General features: G+C 39.2%; 3 protein-coding genes and 1 pseudogene across 4 annotated transcripts; 1 reads left to right on the plus strand and 3 right to left on the minus strand.

Moving 5' to 3' along the window:
* Nucleotides 1-1,286: 1,286 nt before the first annotated feature.
* LOC144539521 (uncharacterized) lies at nucleotides 1,287-4,380 on the plus strand. Of its 2 annotated transcripts, none has more exons than XM_078284900.1 (4): nucleotides 1,287-1,390; nucleotides 1,864-1,966; nucleotides 2,161-2,290; nucleotides 3,145-4,380. In XM_078284900.1, the coding sequence occupies exons 2-4, from the start codon at nucleotides 1,873-1,875 to the stop codon at nucleotides 3,425-3,427; spliced, it is 507 nt and encodes a 168-aa protein (XP_078141026.1). In that variant the 5' UTR covers nucleotides 1,287-1,390; nucleotides 1,864-1,872; the 3' UTR covers nucleotides 3,428-4,380. The 2 variants fall into 2 exon arrangements, with proteins under 2 accessions (XP_078141026.1, XP_078141027.1); XM_078284901.1 differs by having other exon boundaries at nucleotides 2,164-2,290.
* Nucleotides 4,381-5,879: 1,499 nt separating this feature from the next.
* On the minus strand, nucleotides 5,880-12,635 carry LOC139929806 (immunoglobulin lambda-1 light chain-like). Its single transcript, XM_078284612.1, has 4 exons — nucleotides 12,596-12,635; nucleotides 12,180-12,502; nucleotides 7,184-7,220; nucleotides 5,880-6,376 (listed from the first exon to the last, which is right to left on the minus strand). The coding sequence occupies exons 1-4, from the start codon at nucleotides 12,633-12,635 to the stop codon at nucleotides 6,042-6,044; spliced, it is 735 nt and encodes a 244-aa protein (XP_078140738.1). The 3' UTR covers nucleotides 5,880-6,041.
* A 734-nt stretch (nucleotides 12,636-13,369) lies between these two features.
* Nucleotides 13,370-13,495, minus strand: LOC139910477 (small nucleolar RNA SNORA17; annotated as a pseudogene).
* A 1,135-nt stretch (nucleotides 13,496-14,630) lies between these two features.
* LOC144539523 (immunoglobulin lambda-1 light chain-like) lies at nucleotides 14,631-18,916 on the minus strand. The gene is made up of 4 exons (XM_078284911.1): nucleotides 18,877-18,916; nucleotides 18,458-18,783; nucleotides 16,129-16,162; nucleotides 14,631-15,189 (listed from the first exon to the last, which is right to left on the minus strand). The coding sequence occupies exons 1-4, from the start codon at nucleotides 18,914-18,916 to the stop codon at nucleotides 14,855-14,857; spliced, it is 735 nt and encodes a 244-aa protein (XP_078141037.1). The 3' UTR covers nucleotides 14,631-14,854.
* Nucleotides 18,917-24,793: the final 5,877 nt, after the last annotated feature.

The following is a 24,793-nucleotide window of genomic DNA, read 5'->3' on the forward strand; positions in this document are numbered from 1 at the left end:
CTTACAGCTCTAAAAAGAACAAACCTTTTTTTTGTTCCAGCTACAGTTCCCAATCCAAAATCTGTTTTAGGAATGAAACACCTTCTAAAGAGAGTGTTTTGCTTCACACCCCATCAACAATGTGATGATTTCCACATAAACTATGAATCTACACTCAAGGGTGGATTAAAGTCAAATCTAGTTGATCCTCTAAACTGCACTGATAGAGATGTGTACTTTATTCGGCCTATCTTCACAGTAAATCAGAGCACAATTTATTTGAGTCAGGGCTGAAGGCAGTTTAGGATTGAAAGAGTCTCTCGGGAGCTGTAAATTTTTCTCATTACCACATAATGGCTAAGTTATAGGAGACTGGATTCTCATCAGCAAAGCCAACTTGCCCAGGCCCTGCTCTGGCGCCAGACTGGGAAGAGATCACTTGTTTTTCTGGTGTGCGGTAATACTCAGGTCACTGAAACAGTCATGTCCATTTTATTAGAATGACTTGTGAAGGGCCGCGCTATCATAAAACCATTTGGCGCAAACAAAAACTTGCATTTTGTGTTATATTTGGGGGTTTTATTGTGAAGTTTTTTAAAAGCATGTCCCAAAAAAGCTGCGACACACTGAAATATCATGTGCTATCATTTGCCTAACATATGACGTTGATTGAGACCATGCAATGATGTTCGTTATCATTCTCCCATTTTCATCATCTGGTCCCAAACACACTCTAATGAGGCTTAATCAAGTGGATGTGGCTCTCCAGTCCAGTCGGAGGATTGGTTCTGGCAGTGTTGATCACCCCTGACACTTAAAGGGACCAGTATTGGCTGGGGCTGTCAAAGCCCAGATGTTGAGCAGACCGTATTACAGTAGGCAGTAGGAATGCTTTGCCGGAGCCATACTGCTACATCAAACACCTCCTCTGGATCGGAGCCCTGACCTGGCCCACAGGGAATGCGGTCGCCCTTCACCACCCACAGCAGCCAAAGACATATGGAGGGTGGATAAGGGATCCTCACGACCCCCCATTCAGGCTCTGCGACTTTTGTCCTCATACCAGATGCGGAGGCTTCGTGAAACGTTGGAGAAGAGATTGGGGTGGCGAGCATGTGTGTTTGCATATTTGCCTGTGCGCTAGGTGGTGTGTTATGCGTTATGTGCATGCGCGTGCAACAGTGTGCACGCATGCATATGAGAGGAGCAGAGTGTGTCACAACCCCGCATCATCTGCAGTGGGCGGGAGCAGGTGGGGGAATGGCTTCGGGAGTGCATGGAGGCAGTTATAAGAGTGCTGCCCAGGTCATGTTTTCTCGGAGTGTGTCACTGCTGAAGGATCATACCACCGGCTGCATTCTGCTGCTCTGACCTGGAAAACCCTCTCGCACTGCCGCTACCTCACAACAAGGTAAAGTATTACTGATGCTGACAGAATAGCACTGATTAGATTCATTGGTTGATTTCAAAGGGATTTCAAAGGTCAGTCAAAGGGACGATGGAACAGCATGATTAGAATACATCTCCTCAAATATTACCAGATATTTTTATATGCATGCAGTAACTGAGCTGATCTTGTATTACTTCACAAAATTATAATCATGCCATCATGTGGGGAAAAAAAACTTAAATGTTTTCTCTTTTCTCTAATTTAAGTCACATTATTGGATGACACAAGAAAAACAGATGAGTCATTTGCAGATCCAAGTCAATATTTTACATAAACTATGAAATGCTAGAACTTTTTTGGCATGTATAAGAAGTTTGCTTGGAATGAGAGCGTGTTAAGCATGTGTGCTTACTGAAGTTCCAACTTTGCCCAGCACCACTTTCCCGTAGATTTGTTTCTCAGCAGGATATGTATAACATTTTTTTTTTCCTTAGGTGAGGAAGATGAGGATGAGGAGGGTCCTGGCCCTGATCTCCATGCTGTCTCTGTGTGGAGGTCAGAAATGGAAACAGGAGACCTCACGCTGGGACCCCAAAGGTCAGGAATAATGTGTCTATTTTCAAACTCTGTTTTCCAAAGTATTCTGTAAATGATTATCAGAAACTTTATATTTGGAAAGTATTTAATCCAGATTTTTTTGTATGAATGTTGAATGCCGTATGACATTAATGGAGTACTGGCCTGCATACTCCTTCACCTTACAGGCCATGACTGAATATATCCGTCTCTAGCAGAACACACCCAGGCCAAGACTTGTTCCAACTTGACCCAGGTGTTGGACAACTGGAAATTTGCGATTATGACCCAGGTGAAAGACCTGCTGGTCAATGACCACGCCTCTGTCCTTCCTGAATACAACAGGTAGGTCACACTGTCTCCTGATTGTACATACAATATAGCAGTAATGGGATGCTAGAGCAAGAGCAAGAAAGACAGAGAGAAGAGAGAGGAGAAAGGTTGAGTAAGAGCGAGAGGGAGGGCATTTTGTAAGATTCTAAGAAAAGCGTGATGAATAACAACAGTCATTGACGTCAGTTTGTTATTCTTCACAGTCCTAAGATTTACATAACTTGCTTTGCGCTGTACATGACCACTGACCTGTCAGAGTCATTAATATGATCGATGATTTCAGCGGTCCATGCGAGACAGACTTTGCTTTGCAGTGACCTCACTGTAGAAAGCGCGCCAAAAGAAAATGTGAAAACGGGAAATGTTTCAGCCTCGTGATCCGATGAACTAGAGTGTTTTGGCAGAGATTGCTCCAAGTCATTGACCCATTCCTTTGGAGATTACGTTCTGGACCACAGAGCCAACAGCAAACACGTGTAGGGGCATGTTTAATGTGAACATTCCCCAAGAATAGGTTCGGATGGACTGCAGGCTCAGTGACATGTCTTGAATTTGAGCCAATGAACAGTTAGTAGCTTTGATTTTGTGTTTTTTGGTCTTGTTTTTATGGACTTCCGTTTTTCATGTCTGTTATCCTGATGTTTCCTGCAGATGATGGGTCTGTTTCTGCTTAACAACTTGTTTTGACTTTGTTCATGTAGCCAAATTGACTTGATTCCCCTGTTGGCTATGTTTTGCCAATAAACCATGGTGCCATGTTATGTGTGCTTATAGAACATTATGATACTAAACTTCTTTGACTGGTCAATCTAACACTGAATCTTTCCTTCCTTTTGCTCTTTCCTAATGTCTTTGCATGTGTCCAGGATCCAGCCCCTGTCAGATGCTCTGGGAGACCTCTACAAGCAGTTCAACTCTCTGAAGGACGAGTTGGGGAAGCTCACCACTAAGTTTGACAGGGTGGAGGCTTTTGTGGACGACCTCCAGGAAGGCAAGCTCTCTCTGCCTCAGCGGCCCATACAGAGGATTCCCCCCAGGGCGGGTCTGAGGCCTCCACTGCGGGCACAGATGAGGACTCCAGAGAGGGGAATTGCCCCAGGGCCAACCTTGATCAGATCAAGGGGGAGGAGAGTGCCGCGGAGACCTTAGATCTAATGTTAACTGTCTCTTGTCCTCAGACCAACCTTGACGTATAAATATGGAAAAAGAACTGATATATACATATATTTTTCACAAGAAGATGATAAGGTTATATTATTTGATTGATGGGTCTGATGTGAGAATTGTTCAAATAGAAGAGAAAAGTGAGAATGGTGTGAGAATATTGCTTAGTGATGCATGGTGTAATTAGGGAACATTATTTTCTCAGCACTTCAGTATTAGTTCATCCTGATAAAAGGTTTTGGTATTCTATATTTTGAAAAAACTTCAAAGTGTATATATTAGCCTGTTTGTACAAAGCCACTTTCAACCACAAGGTGGCAGCATTTCTGAATTTATTTTGACTATCATCCTGCTGCAGTATAGTTAGCAATAGTCTGATTTATAGAGACTATATGGCTGAAAATCTAGTGTAGTTTTATTTCCTCATAGCATTGTGGAATAATATAAAAATGCTGTTTGTGAATGTATACACATTTTCACGTTTAGTATTGCAATGTATTACTTGTGTCTATATTTGATAGGTAATTTGGGGATAATTTATTACCCCATTCACTGATTAAAAAGAGGTTTGTGTGTAACTTAAAATAAACCAAATATAACTTTTATGCCATGGCATGGACAAAATACAAAGATTTTTTTGAAAGTACTCTTTATTTGTTTTGTTGTTTTACAATGCTCTTTATTGAATTGTTCTACACAAACTGCACCTAATGACCAAATGATTGTACCCATTTTCGTTTATACCGTGGTTTCTAATTTCTAAACTTTGTACTGCAGAAGACAGAAGCACATTTTAAACAACAATTCAGGTCCTATTCTTCAGTGCAACAGTTTGACCTCTTGATGGTTTTCCCTGAAGCCTTGGAGCCCACAGACACTTTACATGTGTAGACATTATCCTTGTTCCAGTCTGTCACAACAAAAACAATAAAATCATGAGGAAGTATATTGGCAGTTGTTTAAATATATTAAACATGCTATAGTTAAATACATTAGTTTCTTGGCTGTTTGGGTTTCTCATCTTTTGTGATAAAGAATAAAGTGATGAGTCATCACATCAGGGTTATTACCCATCTGCAGTCGTGTCAGCCCAGCCACTCCAAGTAGTGAGAGCAGAGAATTAACATTGTAATTTGCATAGAGAAGTTAATAAGAAGAGGAGGCCAGCAGGTGTTTCCTGGGGAGGGAGAGAGGGAGGAGCGAGCGGTTGGTGATGCTTCACTGACCGGGGATGCAAAGTCATGTAGTCACCCGTTAACCATTTTCAGGTCATTCTGGTTGGTGCCACCTGTTTTTTTCAGTTCTTAATAATTACCCAGGGTTGCTCTCTGGTGTGCATATACAGCAAGTGCCGTGTGTAAATAATGTGTGTAAAAGAGCCAACTGCTTCACAATCATCAGTTTGGTAAAAGTTTCTGGAAATGAGATATAGAGGCTGTATAAATTCAATCACTTATCAAGCCATATGAAATGGGAAAACAATGTAGGTTAGATACAGATTTATCCAGAGAAAAAGGTGGACAATTAATTGTAATACTGTCTTTTTATTTGTCATTCTGGACTGGCATTCACATTTTCAGCCTCACAACAGTCTGCCCAGAAATATTTTTATTCCCATAACAGCTATCTTCAATTTGTTCACAGAAGTTCTAGTAGTCTGGCACATGAAAAAGTTGTCATTCAAAGTTACTCTAGTTGTGAGACAAGATGATAAAGGTCCAAAGTATGAAAAAAAATTAACATACATACAGTGCATGGAATAATTTCACACCAGGTTAAATCAGAACTTAGTGGCAATTTGTTTGTTTGCATTACACAATGTCTAGTTGTAAGAACTTAATAAAACCTTGAATTATGAACAAGGAAGTGGGAGTGAATATTGCTTATGAATGAGGTAATTAGGGAACATCATTTTCTATAAAATGAGGGGTGTGAGGATAGTGTGAGAATATTTCTTTATGCTGGATGGTTATATTAGGTAACAAGAAATATTAGCTTATCTTGATTAAACGACATCAAGTTTAAACAATTAAAAATGTAGTATTTACTTAAGGGTATTCATACAAAGGCATTTTCAACTACAAGGTAGAAGCACTTTCAACCACAAGGTGGAAGCACTTGTCAATTTATCTGATGTCTGATGGGAAACTCTGTTATCCTTGTACACTATTATACAGTGATAAGTAATGCTTTGAATTGTAGAATGAAAATGTATTCTACTTTTATTTCCCATTGTATTATGAAATAAATTGTTTGATAATGTACAAAAAGTTTCACATTGTGCTTGGCCTGTTGCTGCAGGATATTTAAGTGGTACCTATATCAAAATGATAATCCATTAAAAAGAGGATCTAGTGCAGGTTAAAATAATCCAGATATTATTGGTTTTGAACTAATTTCTCATGAGCGCCAATGAAATACAAGCATTTTTTAAGTCACAATGCATTTTATTGAATCAATCGATGCAAAATACAGCAAACCTAAAATAATTGTTTAACAATTTTTCTAAACTTTATGATTTCCAATGTCTAAACCTTGTAACGCCCAAACAGCACAAGAAAAAAAGAAGCAAATTTGAAAAAGCAATTCTGGCAGCCTACTATTCTGCAGTAGGGCAGTCTGACTTCTTGATGGTTTTCTCTGAAGCCTTGGAGCCCACAGACACTTTACATGTGTAGACCTTATCCTTGTGCCAGTCTAACGTCTGGATGGACAGATAGCTGCTGATTTGGAAAGTCTGGCCTGGTTGCTGAACAGCGGTGCTGGTAGAGACCCCACTGCTCACTGGACTCCCATCAGCCATCCAGGTAACATCTGCAAAACCCAAAGACGGACTGGGCAGACTGGCCAGACAGACCAGAGCGGCTTTGTTGGACTGGAGCTCATCACTGGACGGAGGGAAGACTGTCAAGACAGGAGGAGGGAGGGTGGAGCCTGCAGAAGATTGTATTAATAGATTATTTGTGTTCACAATTTCAAATAATCATTGTGAAGAACAAAACCAGTTTGAACCATGTGGCCAAATAATTTAAAAATTTTCACCTAAAAGATGAATGAAGTTCATTTTCAAAATGTTATCTATCTATTTTGAAGCTCAATTCATCTCAGTTTTGCAAAAAAGAATATAAATTCTGTAAAAGTGTTGTAATTTTGTAAACCAAAAAAAATAAGTTAGTTACTGTCCTTCATAAAACACCATAGTTATCATTATGTAAAACCACAGTAGGTGTCACTTTCATGAAATGGCTTTCTCACCATGGAAGAAAACTTATACACATACTTAAACATATTTTCATACACAGTCAACATACATAGTGATTACTTTGTCTTGTTGACAGAGGATTTCAAAACTTCAGAGTAACTTTACATTTTTACAAAGTAGTATTATAAAGCACAACTATTTAGTTTTTCTGTTCTATTGTTAATTACTGTTGACAAATGATTTAATGTTGCTAAATCGGGCTGTTGATATAAATTTGTTAAAAGATGAATAAACACAATTTTCCAAATGTTGCCACACGACTGTCTAAATGCCACAACAGCAACACAAATATTTTTCCATTTTCTATACCTTTTAAAACACTGCTTGGTATCAAAGCTGATGTAAAAACGTAAATTATGACACATGCAATGAACAGAACAGTTAAATATTACAAATTAGTAATAACACATGAGTTTCTGCTAATGCACTAAAGAAATAATAGAACTAGCATGTATTATGAGCAGTTAAACAGTACTCACTTGTCACAATCAGCTTGGTGCCTTGTCCGAATACCACAGTGATTCAGTTTGTACACATGGCCGTACAAAAACCTCCAGACTCTCACTAATGAGGGGAGTGGAACTGAAACTTCCTGTTCAGACCAATCTAACTTTCACTGTCAACATCTCATTCCCTTCATCAGTGAGCCTATATTCCAAAGCACCGCTGGACTTCAACATTGATTCTGAAATCTCTGCTGCATCCTTTTGTTTTCATGGGAATGTTTAAAGTCCAGATGTGATCGTTGAAATCAGAGTGATGATGGTGATGATGATGATGCTGTCCTTGATAAGAACGTCATTCAGACAATCCAGCAAAGTTTGTTCCAAATGTTATGTGGATGGAAATATTTCATATACTCTTGTCTCTCTAGAGGCTTTTGTTCAGCATCCTTTCTTGTTTTGTTCCAGGTTTGCTGTTTTGGCTTTGTTTGATTTTGGTCAGCATTCATAAAAGCTGTAGTGAGACTCATTGAGGTTTTTGTCATGGTGTGAATCACTGTGATACAGCTCCAGCAGCAGAGTCATCCCATGTCAGACAGAAATACTCAGCAGAGTCTCCTGCCTCTGCCCGCTTGATGATGAACTGGTAATCTGTACTATACTATATCGGTCAGAGGAGAATCCAGTTCCACAGGTGGGTGATCTGTTACCATGGTGAAATCTCAGAACATACTGAGGAACCCCACCAGGAACCTGTTTATGTCACAAGAGGTGGGCTAAACTAGTTATGGTCGAATGACAACAACAAAACCTTCACCTCTCAGAACTGGTTCTTTCTGATCCCCAACAAAACCACACCAGAATGAACACATCCAGGAATATATTAATCCTTTATTGCAATATTTCTCAAAATACAATCATTACGATTACATAAGGAGACAGTAACATCAGGTGGCTAGGGAGTCAGGCCAAAGCCACTCTTCCTGGCAGCTGGGAACCTGGCAACCCACCCTGCACAACTGCCAACGCTCCCCTAGGCTAGACCCAGAGAAATGTTGGCAAACTGTGTCTTCATTGCAATATACTTCCAATTATATTACTCAGGACACCCTAAGTTCATTCTACTACAATCAATAATCAGTTTACTACAGTCATTATTTTCCACTCGTGTTAAGAACCACTACAACCATTCAAACCCGTCAGGCACATACAAATAGGGGGTTAATCTGTCCGGGGAAACAGGCAGCCGACCATACAGAACTAGGGCCAGTCAAGTACCCATACTTTGTGTTTTTTTTTGTTCTCTTCTATCATTTAAATCCTAGCAAACAGAAAAACTCAGGAAAAGCCAGGTACAAACCGACGGTAGTATCCCACAAACCTAAGGAATGAACGGACTTGCCTTACGGTGGTGGACACTGGCCAGTTGTTAACTGCAGACGCCTTATCCAGGTCCTTAGAGATCCCCCCACTGCTGACCACATGGCCCCAGTACTTTACCTCTCACTGAAAGAGCCTACACTTCCGAAGTTGGAGCTTCAACCCATGGTCATGTAAGCACTTCAATACCTCTTCAAGATGGTGTATATATGTGTCTGGAAATCTGGCAAACACACAATCACGTCGTCCAGATAGATAAGTAGGTAGTCGTGGACCTACCCCCACAGGACACGATACATTTATTTCTAGAAGGTCGCAGGAGCATTACAAAGTCCAGAAGGCATGCGAGAAAACTGATATAGCTTCAGTGGGGTAGTTATTGCTATCTTCTCCTGGTCCTCCGGAGCAACCTCGACCTGCCAATACCGCAAGCCAAGTCCAGGGTTGAATACCATGCTGCCTTTTTCAAACCAGTCGACGACTCTTCAATCCGAGGTAGGGGGAGGGCGTCTTTATGAGTGACTGCATTGAACTTACGATAGTCAACATAGAAACGTAGGGAGCCGTCCTTTTTGCATACCAGGACCACTGGGGCGCCCCAAGGGCTGGAACTCTCTGTGACAACTCCACTATCAAGCATCCCCTGCAGTACAGTCCTCAGCTCGGAAGCTTGGGGGGAACTGGTCTGTACCGCTCGAGTTGGGGGTGAGGATCCAGTAGGGATCTCATTGTTTTCCCGTTCTAGGGCTAAAGCCTTGCTGCAAGCAGCCTCAAAGGACATTTCAAGAGAAGCTCGTCTCAACTCCCGTTGTAGTTCTTGCTTCACAGGACTTTCCCTCAGTCCTCTAGCAAACTCAGCACGTAGAACTCTATCCACACTGCCAACATTATCAGGATCAAAACTTTGCCATCTGTTAAAGGACTCGCACAGTCAAAGAACAAAATCTTCAATACCTTCCCCCCTGGCTTACTTGCAGTCAAAAAACTCTGCTGTCAAGCAGTCAGACATGTTATTTCCCCCATATTCAATACAATACATCGAGAATTTTCTTCAGACTTTGTGTTTTTTTTGTTGTCTTCTATCATTTAAATCCTAGCAAGCGGAAAATGACAATAATAACAATGACAATACATTTGTAAATAAAATAGGATTAATATTGGCCACAATGTTAAAAGTAACAAAAGAAAATAGAATTATAAACAGCTAAACAGTTTATGAAAAGAAAATGTTTAGTCCACTCACAAGGCCCTCCTTTTCATTAGCTCATTGTTGAACTGCACATCTGACTTGACTGTGGTAAAAACAGCTGATGGCCCTTTTGGTTACTTAAAAGTGTTAATCCATGAGATTCTCGTGCAAATGTAAAGCTTTCATGAACTGAGTATGTGTTTAAGCACTTATGTCAATCAGAGATAGAGAAAAGAATAGCAAACACTTAAGTGAAAATTAATGAAAATTAATTAATATATTAATAAAGTCACAGATTACTGGTGGTTGTATTTTTTCATTGTGAAAGTGTCTTGTCAAAGATAACTGTCAAATATAACTGCCAAGCATGTAACTAGCATTAACATAGTTTTCACTTGTTATCTGAGTGATTCATGTGAGAATCCATCAAGATTATTGAGAGCTTTGTAGCAATTGATCTCTATTTGTAGAAGTGGGGGTTTTACAGAGGAAATTGGTTTTGATGGCCTCACTCTCAGTCAAGATGTGTCAGAGACCCAAAAAGCAGAAGTATTTAGTGAGGAGGTTTTTGTCATGGTGTAAATCACTGTGATACGTGCTTGTTAACAGAGCTGTCCCACGTATGACAGTAATAGACTGCTGTGTCTCCCTCCTCCACAGTGTTGATGATCAAACGATAATTTGTATGAGACTGATGATTAGATGTGAATTTGGGAGAGGAGAAACCAGAGCCATATTTTACAGAGCTCCAGCTACGATGAAACATCAGTACATACTGAGGAACTCCTCCTGGAACCTGTTTATACCAGCGAATTGTATTATCAATGCCCAGGTTACAGTCCATGGTGGCCGTCTCTCCGCTCCTCAGCGTCACAACAGGAGGCTTCTGTGTCTCCACCGTCACACCACTCACACCTGGGAAACAACAAAATGACATGGAGTCAAGAGAAACACACAGGCTGATGAATCCAACATGAGGTCAAAGCTGCAATAAGTCAGCCTCCTTACATGTTAGAGCAGTGATGAGAGTGCAGAGGATCCCCAGCATGTTGTCAGTGTGTGGTGTAAACCTCCTTACTGTCCAGCTGAGAGATGAGCAGCACTGGAGTGTGAGGAGAGGAGAGACTGAAGAAGAAGCTTATATGGACAGAGGAGAGGAAAGGGGAGGGTCTTAGGCAAGAAACTTTATCGTTCTACAGAAAAAGTCACTGTAAGTAATAATCTACAGTGATGGTAATATTACTGGTAAAATATTGACAGCTGACATCTACAGAAAAAAAAAAAAAAAAAAATGAAAATCACAGTAGTTTTGGTGGTGGTTGCCTAGAGGTTAGAGAAGCAGGATTGTGATTGGAAAGTGACTGGATCAAATCTCCAGACAGGTTTGGAAAATGTGGTCGAGGAAAGTGAAGATTAACACTCTTCTCTTCCTCAGCAACTGTTGAGGAGCCATCGAGCAAAGCACTGAAGCCCCAGTGGAGCTGCTCACTGGCCAACAGAAGGAGACTGGTTGTACTGGGAAGCTCCCAGCTGTGAATGTGAGACTGTGAGAATGTGAAGCAGAGTGTTGTTGAATAAATACATAAAACAAAAAAAAACAGCCAATTTTAAACTAAATATTTTAATTGTATTGATGCTTTTCTGACGTTAAAACATTGATGACAGAGCAGAGTGTCCAGTATCTTGTCATTGAACAACATTAAACATCATCTGGAGAAGGAGGTGGAAGAAAGATGAAGACAGTGAGGGTAGTTAATGACAATTTGATCTGATTTAATGTATATTCATGTATAAATCAACAGGGAGGCTTCAGCTTCAAAGTCACTGATATTTCCAACATATTGTAAGTTGATGTCTTTTCAAACAGTAGAACATGAATTAGAAAGTAAAAGAGAGGATGGGCAGAATGAGATGTAATATGCTGTGCTATGCAATAAGTATTTTTGTAAGTCTATAAAAATAATAATGCTGCTTGTCAATATGTTTTGTTGTGCCTACGGTTGCATGCCTATCTTTTACTTGTTACTCCTAACAGTTTCTCTAATGTTGTGTATCACTGTGATCCTCCTTTCACAGAATCCCATGTCTTACAATACTAGTCAGTTCAGTATCTGTTCTCCAAAATATTGATGAAAAATGGACAGTTTGATTTTGACTGAAACCTACTTGTTTATTATGAGAGGTAAAATCTGAACCAAAACTGAAGAATAATAATAATGCTACCAACTGAAAGCACTGAGGGACTCCACCTGAACCTGTTTACACCAACAAACTCCTTCAGAAGTTAATTTCAAAACACAACAAACACATAACCAGTTGTTCAGGTAATGTGTTCATATTGCAGAGAACTTTGGTTAATGAACGGCTTCAGATTCAGTTAACTTCTGTAAGAGGATCAGAAAGCAGAAGTGAGTGCATTTAGTGAGGAGGTTTTTGTCATGGTGTAAATCACTGTGATACGAACTCTTTAACAGAAGTGTCCCATGTTTCACAGTAATAGACTGCTGAGTCTCCCTCCTCCACAGTGTTGATGATTAAACGATAATCTGTTTGAGACTGATGATTAGATGTGAATTTGGGAGAGGAGAATCCAGAGCCATATTCTACAGAGCTCCAGCTATGGCGAAACCTCAGCACATACTGAGGAACTCCTCCTGGAACCTGTTTATACCATACAGCTGCATCTTTAGTAACAGTCCCCAGGTTACAGTCCATGGTGGCTGTCTCTCCTCTCCTCAGCGTCACAACAGGAGGCTTCTGTGTCACCACCGTCACACCACTCACACCTGGGAAACAACAAGATGATATGGAGTCAAGAGAAACACACAGGCTGATGAATCCAACATGAGGTCAAAGCTGCAGTAAGTCAGCCTCCTTACATGTTAGAGCAGTGATGAGAGTGCAGAGGCTCCCCAGCATGTTGTCAGTGTGTGCTGAGAATGGCGTTGTATCTTGGAAAGTTGCCTTACTGCTGAGAGATTAGTAGGTTTGAAGTGTGAGGAGAGGAGATGCTGGAGGAGCAATTTATAAGATCACTGAAGGGGGAGGAGGAGCTTTGTCACCTTATCACAGGAAAACTTGTAGGAAACACAAGTGACCTCATCAAAATAGAAATCAATAAGGTAATTCAAGGCATTACCCAAATTCTAATTATGTTCATTTGCTTTCAGATTACTTTGCCATATTTGAGGTATAAAGGTACTACAGATAAGAAAAAATTAAAAATAAAAAGTTCAGGAAATGTTTTTCAGTTTTGCATCCAAACACTAATTTTCTTCTGTGCCACGTTTTATAAAGACACAGAGCACCTGCCACTATTTAAATGGCCTGCTAAGTTTCTTGCTTTCACTTTAAAAGTACTTCCAGAAGTAATCCTCTAACCTTTCCCAAGTATTTGTAATCAGAATATATAATTTTTACGTAACAAAATGGAATACATTTCCTTTTATTTGTATTTAGTTTTCCATTACTTCCCAACTGTGCATGATATCAGACATTCTCAGTTGTGTAGGTCTCTCATTTTCTGTGTAAAGAATAAATTGGTGTCATCATCATTTTCCCTTTTTCTGACACAAGTAAGTCAGGACTGTGGTTATGACAAGTTTAAAAAAAAAAGACAGTTGGTCAATTCTGGTGAAACTCCATTTGTTGGTGCTATCAGTCAGTTTGAGCAGCCCAGCTGTTGTTGGAGCCGGTGCAGACGAAGCCCGTTGACTCTCTGCCACCTTATGACTCAGCCTCCACACTGGCAGCTGGACTGCAGCGCCTCTAGAGGCAGGTGATGTGTCATCATAACACATCTGATACTCATCATCTTACTGTTCCCAGGGTCAGAACAAAGCACGGAGAAGCAGCGTTTAGTTTTTATGCTCCTCATGGCTGGAACAAACTTCCAGAAAATCTGAGGTCTGCCTCCACTTTAGAATCTTTTAAATCAGGGCTTAAAACTTTTCTGTTCGCCAGGGCTTTTTAAGAAATTTAGGGCAACACTCATCTGCACTGTAATCTTTATTTATTTTTATCTTTTATATTTTCTTTTAAATGTGATTTTAATGCACTTTTCACTTTTCTAATCTTCTTGCACTGTCTTTTTATCTATGTCTTTATTTTTATTTTATTTTATTTATGTAAAGTACATTGAATTGCCGTTGTGTATGAAATGTGCTATATAAATAAACTTGCCTTGCCTTGTGTCGCCTTGCCTAGCTGTCTAGTGTTGGAAACAAGCTTTGGTTTTGCACACATGTACAGTGCAATGGATTAATGTTATTGATATGGTATTAATGCTATATATGCTTCAAATAAGCCAATATAAATATTAGCAATAAAAAATCTACAGATGTGTTTCCAGTCAGTTGCAGCCACTCATATATTAGTGAGAGCTGAGACTCAACCTCTTCATTTGCATGTAGCTATAAATAAGTAGAGGAGACCAGCAGGTGCATCCTGGGAAGGCAGAGAGGGAGGAGTAGAGAGGTGATGCTTCACTGACTGGGGATGCAAAGTCATCTGCAGTTGCTGCTCATGTTGGATGATTTTTTTTAACCATTGCCAGGCTATTCCAACCAGTTTGTACCATCTGTGCATGTGTAGATTTTCACAGTGAATTTATCTCTATTATCATATTGTAGTATACAGTGACAGTGATATATCAAATAACATAGGTATTGATGAATGGAAATATATTTTATTTCCTTATTATATTGTGAAACAAACTGTTTAGGAATGTACACAAATGTCCACATACAAATATATTACGTGTTGCATATTTGATTGGTAATTGTAACAACAGGCTAAAGGTTAATTAATTGATTAAAAAGAGATTCTAGTGCAGTCTTAATCCAAATTTGTGGTTTGGATCTAATTTATCATGAGTACCAATGAAATACAAACTTTTTTTTTTTAAATCACAATGCTTTTTATTGAATCAAACCAAACAAAATACAGCAATTGCAAAGCTAAAACAATTCTCCCACCTAACTGTAACAATATTTATTACAGGGACAGAGACACAAGTCTTACAAAATAATGTTACACATTTTTTCTGAACAGCAAGATTTCTAATGTCTAAACCTTGTAACGCCCAAACAGCACAAGCAAGAAAGAAGCAGATTTGAAATGGTAATTCTGGCAGCCTGCTATTCTTCAGTGCGGCAGTCTGACTTCTTGATGGTTTTCTCTGAAGCCTTGGAGCCCACAGACACTTTACATGTGTAGACCTTATCCTTGTTCCAGTCTGACGTCTGGATGGACAGATAGCTGCTGATTTGGAAAGTCTGGCCTGGTTGCTGAACAGCGGTGCTGGTAGAGACCCCACTGCTCACTGGACTCCCATCAGCCATCCAGGTAACATCTGCAAAACCCAAAGACGGACTGGGCAGACTGGCCAGACAGACCAGAGCGGCTTTGTTGGACTGGAGCTCATCACTGGACGGAGGGAAGACTGTCAAGACAGGAGGAGGGAGGGTGGAGCCTGCAGGAGATGGAGACATTCATCAAGACAATCAGCAAAGTCAGGCATTCACTATGGAAAATAGCATGACACTTTATTATATTAATAGATTATTTGTGTTCACAATTCAAAATAATCACTTTGAAGAACTAAACCAGTTTGCAACCAAGTGTCCAAACAAGAAATCATCACCTAAAGCATCAGCAGAGTTCATTTTCAAAATGTTATCAATCTATTTTGGAACTAAATCATTTTCAATTCATCACTCAGTTCATTTCAGTTCTGAAATACAGAGGATTAATTCTGTAAAACTGTTATCAATTTGCAAACACAGATACTAAGTTACTTACTGTCCTTTAAAAACACCATGATTAATTTTAATTTATTTTATGTTATCCGTCATTGTGTGAAAGTACAGTAGGTGTCACTTTTATCAAACGGTGGCTATTTCACCACTGAAGAAAACATATTTTCATACACAGTCAACATACATAGTGATTACTTTGTCTTCTTGAAAGAGGATATAATTCAATCAGAATTTAAGAATAACTTTTAATTTTACCAAATTAAAGCACAACTAATTATTGTTTAATTCCTTAGGTTAATTACTGTTGACAAAATATGTAATGTTGCTAAAATGGAATTGCAGTGATGAAAGCTGTTGAAATAAAACTTGTGTAAAGTAGATGAATTAACACAATCTTACACATGTTTAAATTCCACTACAATAAAAAACTGTTGAAAACTATATAGAAAACATTTCAGATATTGTGACCCATGGCACATTTTTACTATACCTGCTTGATATCAAAGCTGATGTAAAAGCTTCAATTATCATGCACTGAACATAAGATTTAAATATTAGAAATGATTAACACATGACTTGATTATTTTCTACTAACGCACTAAAGAAATAACAGGAGAACTAGCATGTATTATGAGCAGTTAAACAGTACTCACCTGTCACAATCAGCTTGGTGCCTTGTCCGAATACCACAGTGATTCAGTTTGTACACATGGCCGTACAAAAACCTCCAGACTCTCACTAATGAGGGGAGTGGAACTGAAACTTCCTGTTCAGACCAATCTAACTTTCACTGTCAACATCTCATTCCCTTCATCAGTGAGCCTATATTCCAAAGCACCGCTGGACTTCAACATTGATTCTGAAATCTCTGCTGCATCCTTTTGTTTTCATGGGAATGTTTAAAGTCCAGATGTGATCGTTGAAATCAGAGTGATGATGGTAATGATGATGCTGTCCTTGATAAGAACGTCATTCAGACAATCCAGCAAAGTTTGTTCCAAATGTTATGTGGATGGGAATATTTCACATGCTCTTGTCTCTCTAGAGGCTTTTGTTCAGCATCCTTTCTTGTTTTGTTCCAGGTTTGCTGTTTTGGCTTTGTTTGATTTTGCTCAGCATTCATAAAAGCTGTAGTGAGACTCATTGAGGTTTTTGTCATGGTGTGAATCACTGTGATACAGCTTCATCAGCAGAGGAATCCCATGTCAGACAGAAATACTCAGCAGAGTCTCCTGCCTCTGCCCGCTTGATGATGAACTGGTAATCTATACTTGATAAGCATTTAGAGTTGAATCGACTGGAGGAGAATCCTGTTCCAAAGTCAGGTGAACTGCTCCCATGAGCGAATCTCAGAACATACTGAGGAACCCCACCAGGAACCTGTTTATACCAACTGACATAATTTCCAGTATATCTGTCAGTGTTGCAGCTCATAATGACCTCTTGTCCTGTAGAAACTGTCTGGACAGCAGGCGTCTGGGTCAGCACTATCACTCCTTCAACATCTGTCAACATACACAGAAAAATACATGAGTGAAAGGTTTACGGCTGAAAATATGGCCTAGAAAAGAAATAAGAAGTAATAACTTACATGTTAGAGCAGTGATGAGAGTGCAGAGGATCCCCAGCATGTTGTCAGTGTGTGGTGTAAACCTCCTTACTGTCCAGCTGAGAGATGAGCAGCACTGGAGTGTGAGGAGAGGAGAGACTGAAGAAGAAGCTTATAAGGAGACTGAGGAGAGGAGAAGGGGAGGGGGAGGAGTTTCAACACTGAACACAGTTTTCATTAATATATTAACTACATAATGTATTTAATTTCTCATTGTAACATCTAGTTATTCCATTCCAAAACCTCTCATTTTATACCCTGTTGTCTTCATGAGAATATATCTTCATAGCTATTCAGGCTCGTATTATAATGGTCCCTTCAGTTTGTACATAATGTCTAATAAACACTAATGTTCTATGATAGCAGGGCAGAGAATAATGCTCCCTATTGATCCCAAATCATTATTATTAATTGATGAGAAGCCCATCCTGAATCTCTGAATCTAGATGACCTGTTGTCAGGTGAGTGACTGTGTCATTTTCATTAGCTCATTGTTGAACTGCACATCTGACTTGACTGTGGTAAAAACCTTTGAGGAGCAGCTGATCGCCCTGTTGGTTATTTTAAAGTGTTAATCGATGAGATTCTTGTGTTTCAGAGAAATCTTTGGTGATAAGTGTTCATTGCTGTGGTGTTTCTGCACTGCACTTCCCACAGATCACTTTGTAATCAAACAATGTCACCAGTACTGTGAAGTCTTTCTCCTTAAAGTTTCTGTTGATGAAGATTGAATTTCTTTATGTATCGTTCTTCTCTGTCTCTTCAGTCACGGTTCCTATCACTGCTCATGGAAACTACTGATTTCTTCCTCTGTTTATTTGATTAGTTTTTTGTTTTTTAACTGTTGTAGGTGCTGGAAGTGTGAAATGACATCAGACACCAGAGGATTTTTTTCCCAAGAAAGAAAGACCGACCTGACACCAGGTGTTCAGAACAACAAATTAAAAGGTTTCAAGGTATAGGTTTAAACTCTTTTGTGTTGTATTGATCAGTGAAAGAGAATAGCAAAGCAAATGTTTATCTTTTATAAAAATGTCAGATTATTAATTTAAGTGGGAGCAGTGAGCTAGCTACTGTGTGATTTTATTTTGTTATTTATTTTTCATTACTATACTGTCGTTTGCCAAGACACACAGTTGGCAAGCATGAAACTAGCATTAAGTTAGTTTTCACTTGTTGTCCATTGGATTCATTTGAAAATCCATCACTGAGATTCAGAGGTTTGTAGCAATTGATCTATAATTCTGCATGTGGGGATGTTACAGAGGGAACTGGTTTTCACAGCTTCAGTCTCAGTCAAGATGTGTGAGAGTCTCAAAAAGCAGAAGTATTTAGTGATGAGGTTTTTGTCATGGTGTAAATCACTGTGATACGTGCTCATTAACAGAGCCGTCCCATGTGTTACAGTAATAGACTGCTGAGTCTCCCTCCTCCACAGTGTTGATGATCAAACGATAATCTGATTTTGACTGATGATTAGATGTGAATTTGGGAGAGGAGAAACCAGAGCCATAACTCACAGAGCTCGAGCCATGGTAAAAGTAAAGTACAAACTGAGGAACTCCTCCTGGAACCTGTTTATACCAGCAAGCAGGTTGATTAGTAACAGTCCCCAGGTTACAGTCCATGGTGGCTGTCTCTCCTCTCCTCAGCGCCACAACAGGAGGCTTCTGTGTCACCACCGTCACACCACTCACACCTGGGAAACAACAAGATGACATGGAGTCAAGAGAAACACACAGGCTGATGAATCCAACATGAGCTCAAAGCTGCAGTAAGTCAGCCTCCTTACATGTTAGAGCAGTGATGAGAGTGCAGAGGATCCCCAGCATGTTGTCAGTGTGTGGTGTAAACCTCCTTACTGTCCAGCTGAGAGATGAGCAGCACTGGAGTGTGAGGAGAGGAGAGACTGAAGAAGAAGCTTATATGGACAGAGGAGAGGAAAGGGGAGGGTCTTAGGCAAGAAACTTTATCGTTCTACAGAAAAAGTCACTAGGTAATAATCTACGGTGACTTGGGGAACTTCACATTCAGGAGGTCTGAACACTGGTAATATCACGGTAAAATATTGAAAGCTGATAGCTATATAAAAAAAACAAACTGAAAATCACAGTAGTTTTGGTGGCGGTTGCCTAGAGGTTAGAGAAGCAGGACTGTGATTGGAAAGTCACTGGATCAAATCTCGTTTGGAAAGATGTGGTGGAGAAAAGTGAAGATTAACACTCTTCTCTTCCTCAGCAACTGTTGAGGAGCCATCGAGCAAAGCACTGAAGCCCCAGTGGAGCTGCTCACTGGCCAACAGAAGGAGACTGGTTGTACTGGGAAGCTCCCAGCTGTGAATGTGTGAGACTGTGAGAATATGAAGCAGGGTGTTGCTGAATAAATACATGTAAAAAAAAAAAAAAAAAAAAACATTGAGAGAAAAGCCGGTTTACAATAAATATTTTAATTGCATTTGTGACCAGGCCCAGTAGGAATACGAGATTGTCCTGTACCACCTATGGCCTAATACTCAAGAAACCAACCAAATACTTGGGCCTTACCACAATGTTAAATTTCAAAGATTACAGACAGAGCGGGAGACGTGCATTCAGGTCACACAAAATATTTATTTGATTTGCTGTAGGGGAAGAGAAAAATGCTGCTGAGAAACTAGAAGGAAAACAGGTTAGTCCAAACAATAATCTCTTTACTACAAAGAATAAATACGGATAAAATGTTGACTGATACAGATTGTAGCAGCAAGTATAGCTGTAAATTAAGGGAACCACCACTAGGTGGCAGAGTGAGGGTAGGGCGTGTACTGCAGGGAGATACTACAACACCAGTAAAGACACACCACGCATGCACAATACACCACTTCAAACTTGTACACTGCAGATCCAATGAACGCAATGTGAAGATGGTAACTGCAAACTTAAAAGCACCACACCACATGCAGTGAAGACAAACTAGAACCCAGTCCACTCCCTGCAGTGCTGTCCCTCTGCTCAAGGGATAGAAAGGGATACAAATGAAGCCTCTAGCATGAGGTTATGAATGACACAGTTGGTTCATGGGCAAACATATTCTTTTTTACAGTGCATACAGTCACAGTATTCAACCATATAAAAATCCAGCACTTAAGCAGGAATTGGTTCACAAAACAGTATAACACAGACAATAACCAAATGGCTATTTGGGTAAAACAGCTTAAATGAGACAATTTATCAAATAAAAACACTAAGCAAAACAGCAGCCTGGCACTGGATCCTGCACAAAGCCTAGGCTATGCTTTATGTGAGACAGAAGGAAACGGTGACTGGCCTATCACTGCACTGCCTGCCACAACCGTCATAGGCCGACAGCAAGGGACCAAGCCTGGATCCTCACCACACCTCATAACCACTGGGCTACAGCACAGAGCACACAGGACTCACCAAGGGAAAGGCCACCCTAGAATCTGCATCAATTGTACTGCAGGAACAAGGCGAGGTACACGCCCAACCTTTGACAGGCTCAAACAGAGGAAGACTGACTGACACACCTGTCTTTATAAAGGGGAGTGGACCGCTCATCAGTTCCAGTGACCCAACTACTAAAGGCGGTGCCCTCCACCTAGCAGCCACCACACATTGATGCTTCTATGATGTTAAAACAGTGATGACAGAGCAGAGTGTCCCCGGCATGTTGTCATTGTCCAACATGAACATCATCTGAATAGTGGAAGAGAAGTAGGAAGACGGTAAGTGTAGTCAATGACAATTTGATCTGATTTACTGTATATTCATGTGTAAATCAACAGGGAGGCTTCAAAGTCACTGATGATTCTCCTTGAGAAGATTTTTGATTGCTGATATACAAAGAGTCTCATTTGATAATGACCGGTCCACCATTTCAAAAGTGTGAATCTACTCTGATAAACTGATTGACAACAAACAGTATAAAAAAAAAAAAAAGTCCTCGTTTAACAACATAACAGTTTTACATAGTGGTTCCTCTATATTTTAGATACACTGAATTATGAACTTTGTGTAATATTTATTTTTTTCTTGGAAAAAGCATTCATAGTGTTCATTCCTCTCAAATTAATTTCAACAATATATATTCCTACATATTGAAAAATAATGTCTGTTTTATTTCAAACAATAGGATTATTATTATTATAATTATTATTATTATATTACTATTTTTAATCATTTAGAAAGTAAATGATAGAATGAGCATATTGAGATGTAATATGCTGTGATATGCAAAATGCATTTCTGTAAATCAAAAAAGTAATGATGCTGTTTTTACTGTAAATGTTTGTTTCAAATCGAGATTGACGCACATTTTTAAATTGTTCACTCTAACTGTCCCTCTAATTGTGCGTTACACTGTGATCCTCCTTTACCAAAATCGCATGACATACAATATTCTCTATACACTATCATTTAGGTCCAAGCTGTTTTAGAAAAGTCATGACAGGCCCTCAGTCAGCCATACTGTAAAACTGTGACATTTTCTGACTAATTTGGACACTGTACAGTTTATCTTTCATTGTAACTGCACAAGTTCTGTAATTTCTCTACACACTATCATTTAGGTCCAAGCTGTGTATTTACAGTATTATTTTTGTATTTATATCTAATTTGTCCCATTTCTTTTTTTCAGTCACACCTGCCATTGAAACCAGTAAAATTGAAAACTGTAAAAAAAAAAAAAAAGATTTTACAGTGTGAAAAAGACTTGACTTGAGACTATTGTGTGTGTTTCAAATGTGTGTCTTAGATACTTTTTTCTACAAATGTCACAGTGTAGAGTATGGCTGACTTTGAGGACCTGTCATGACTTTTCTTAAACCATTTGGGCCTAAATATTAGTGTGTGTGAAAGTTCAGGTCTGCAGGAGTGTTTTGACATAGAACTTGTGCAGTTACACTAAAAGGTAAACTGTACAGTGTCCAATTTAGTCCAAAATGTCAGAAAGTGTAATATATGCAGCGTTTATAGTTAAAAATGGCACATAGCATTTTTCATTATTATTTTGACATCAAACATTACAGTAATATGGGTGTTCACTTATTGAATTTGACGATTAAATACAAAGTAATTGGTTTAAAACAGTATTTATACATGTTTAAAATATCGCACTTTTATTTTACAGTTTTTTACAATTGCTTAAGCACGATTTTGAAAACAGGGCTCATTTTGTCAAAACACTACACACAATTCACACAGCCACACACACAAGTAGCAGAACTTTTGCAAAATGAAACACTTCATTCAAAACTCTACAATAATTTATAAAAACCCAATTTTGTCACCGTATGGCACACACATGGTTCATACGATGTGATTCTGTTTGAACCAGTGACACACTGCTGTGCTCAATCTAAAACACTTTTAATATTTCTACTTTTCTAATGATATAGTCTGGGTTTGATTTTTTCAGAGATATTGTTAGAGTAAAGTACATGAATATATTGACCAAACACAACACACAAGACCAGTACTGCACACTGATGAAAATATTTCTCTCCACATTGTAAAATCAGTCAATACATCCATGCATTTCCAAAGGTTGCATTTTGCACTGAAAATCAGAACAGAACATATTCTAAATAGAATATAGTACATAAACACAGCAAAAACATTTGTGGAGACAAAAAAGAAAGCACTGCAACGTTGCCTTCCATTTTTGTTGAAGACAGGTACACTCACCTGTTGCCTTTTTATAGTGCTTACGCCTGATTGGTGAGTTTACAATTACTGTAAGCACCTAAGTGTCTGTACACCTGACGGCCGTGTTTGATCAATTGGTTATAGGTGTGGTATTTTGAAAGGCAGTGCCTTGAAATGGCAAAGAAGTGACATCATGTTAGATTTCTGTGTCTAATGCAGAGAAGTGTGTTTAGTGTTTTGCAAAACACTGTGTATAGTGTTTTGCAAAAAGTGTGAGGCTGAGAATGTGCTTATAGTTGTGCAGATCTGGGCTGAGGTTTTGCTCTCTGAGTGTCAGTTTCAATAATTGTGCTTTATGTGTCATTTTAGTATGTAAGCAATCGTAAAAAACTGTAAAGGCTAAACGCCAGAAGCGTTATTTTCTGTTACTGTAATTTGAACCAGCGGAACACATCTCTCAGAGCCATTGCTCTGGTCCCACTTCCTGTTACCTTGAGTGACAAAGAATACATTCAATCAGTAACAATAAAGAAAGGACCTACCTTTTCTGTTTTCTTTGAAATGTTGAATTGTTTTCTCTTTTGCCGTTGTGTTTTGTGCAATATTGTAGTGTTTTGTAAAATGTTGTTGTGTTTTGTGAAATGTTAATTTGTTTTGTGAAATGTTGTTGTGTTTTGTGAAATATTGCTGTGTTTTGTGAAATGTTGTTGTGTTTTGTGAAATGTTGTTGTGTTTTGTGAAATGTTGTTGTGTTTTGACCCTGAGGGCCACCGTATAAAAGTGTCTTGGCAAAGCCTGTCACTATTACTGTAAGGTAGTTTTTATTTGTTATCTGTTGGATTCATGTCCATTAATACGATTTAGAGGTTTGTAGCAAGTGATCTCTAACTGTGCAGAGGGAATTGGTGTTGATGGTTTCAGTCTCAGTCAAGATTGTCACAGACCCAAAAAACAGAAGTATTTAGTGAGGAGGTTTTTGTCATGGAGTAAATCACTGTGGTACTTCTTCTTTAACAGAGCTGTCCCATGTGTTACAGTAATAGACTGCTGAGTCTCCCTCCTCCACAGTGTTGATGATCAAACGATAATCTGATTGAGACTGATGATTCGATGTGAATTTGGGAGAGGAGAATCCAGAGCCATATTCTACAGAGCTGTAGTCATGGCGAAACTTCAGTACATACTGAGGAACTCCTCCTGGAACCTGTTTATACCAGCGAGCTGATTGATCAGTAACAGTCCCCAGGTTACAGTCCATGGTGGCTGTCTCTCCTCTCCTCAGCATCACAACAGGAGGCTTCTGTGTCACCACCGTCACACCACTCACACCTGGGAAACAACAAGATGACATGGAGTCAAGAGAAACACACAGGCTGATGAATCCAACATGAGGTCAAAGCTGCAGTAAGTCAGCCTCCTTACATGTTAGAGCAGTGATGAGAGTGCAGAGGATCCCCAGCATGTTGTCAGTGTGTGCTGAGAATGGCGTTGTATCTGGGAAAGTTGCCTTACTGCTGAGAGATTAGTAGGTTTGGAGTGTGAGGAGAGGAGATGCTGGAGGAGCAATTTATAAGATCACTGAAGGGGGAAGGAGGAGCTTTGTCACCTTATCACAGGAAAACTTGTAGGAAACACAAGTGACCTCATCAAAATAGAAATCAATAAGGTAATTCAAGGCATTACCCAAATTCTAATTATGTTCATTTGCTTTCAGATTACTTTGCCATATTTGAGGTATAAAGGTACTACAGATAAGATAAAAAAAATAAATAAATAAAAAATAGTTCAGGAAATGTTTTTCAGTTTTGCATCCAAACACTAATTTTCTTCTGTGCCACATTTTATAAAGACACAGAGCACCTGCCACTGTTTAAATGGCCTGCTAAGTTTCTTGCTTTCACTTTAAAAGTGCTTCCAGAAGTAATCCTCTAACCTTTCCCAAGTATTTGTAATCAGAATACATAATTTTAGGTAACAAAATGGAATACATTCCCTTTTATTTGTATTTAGTATTCCATTACTTCCCAACTCTGCATGATATCAGACATTCTCAGTTGTGTGGGT

This window comes from Centroberyx gerrardi, chromosome 7 (genome assembly GCF_048128805.1).
Source record: "Centroberyx gerrardi isolate f3 chromosome 7, fCenGer3.hap1.cur.20231027, whole genome shotgun sequence".
Lineage (NCBI taxonomy): Eukaryota > Metazoa > Chordata > Actinopteri > Beryciformes > Berycidae > Centroberyx > Centroberyx gerrardi.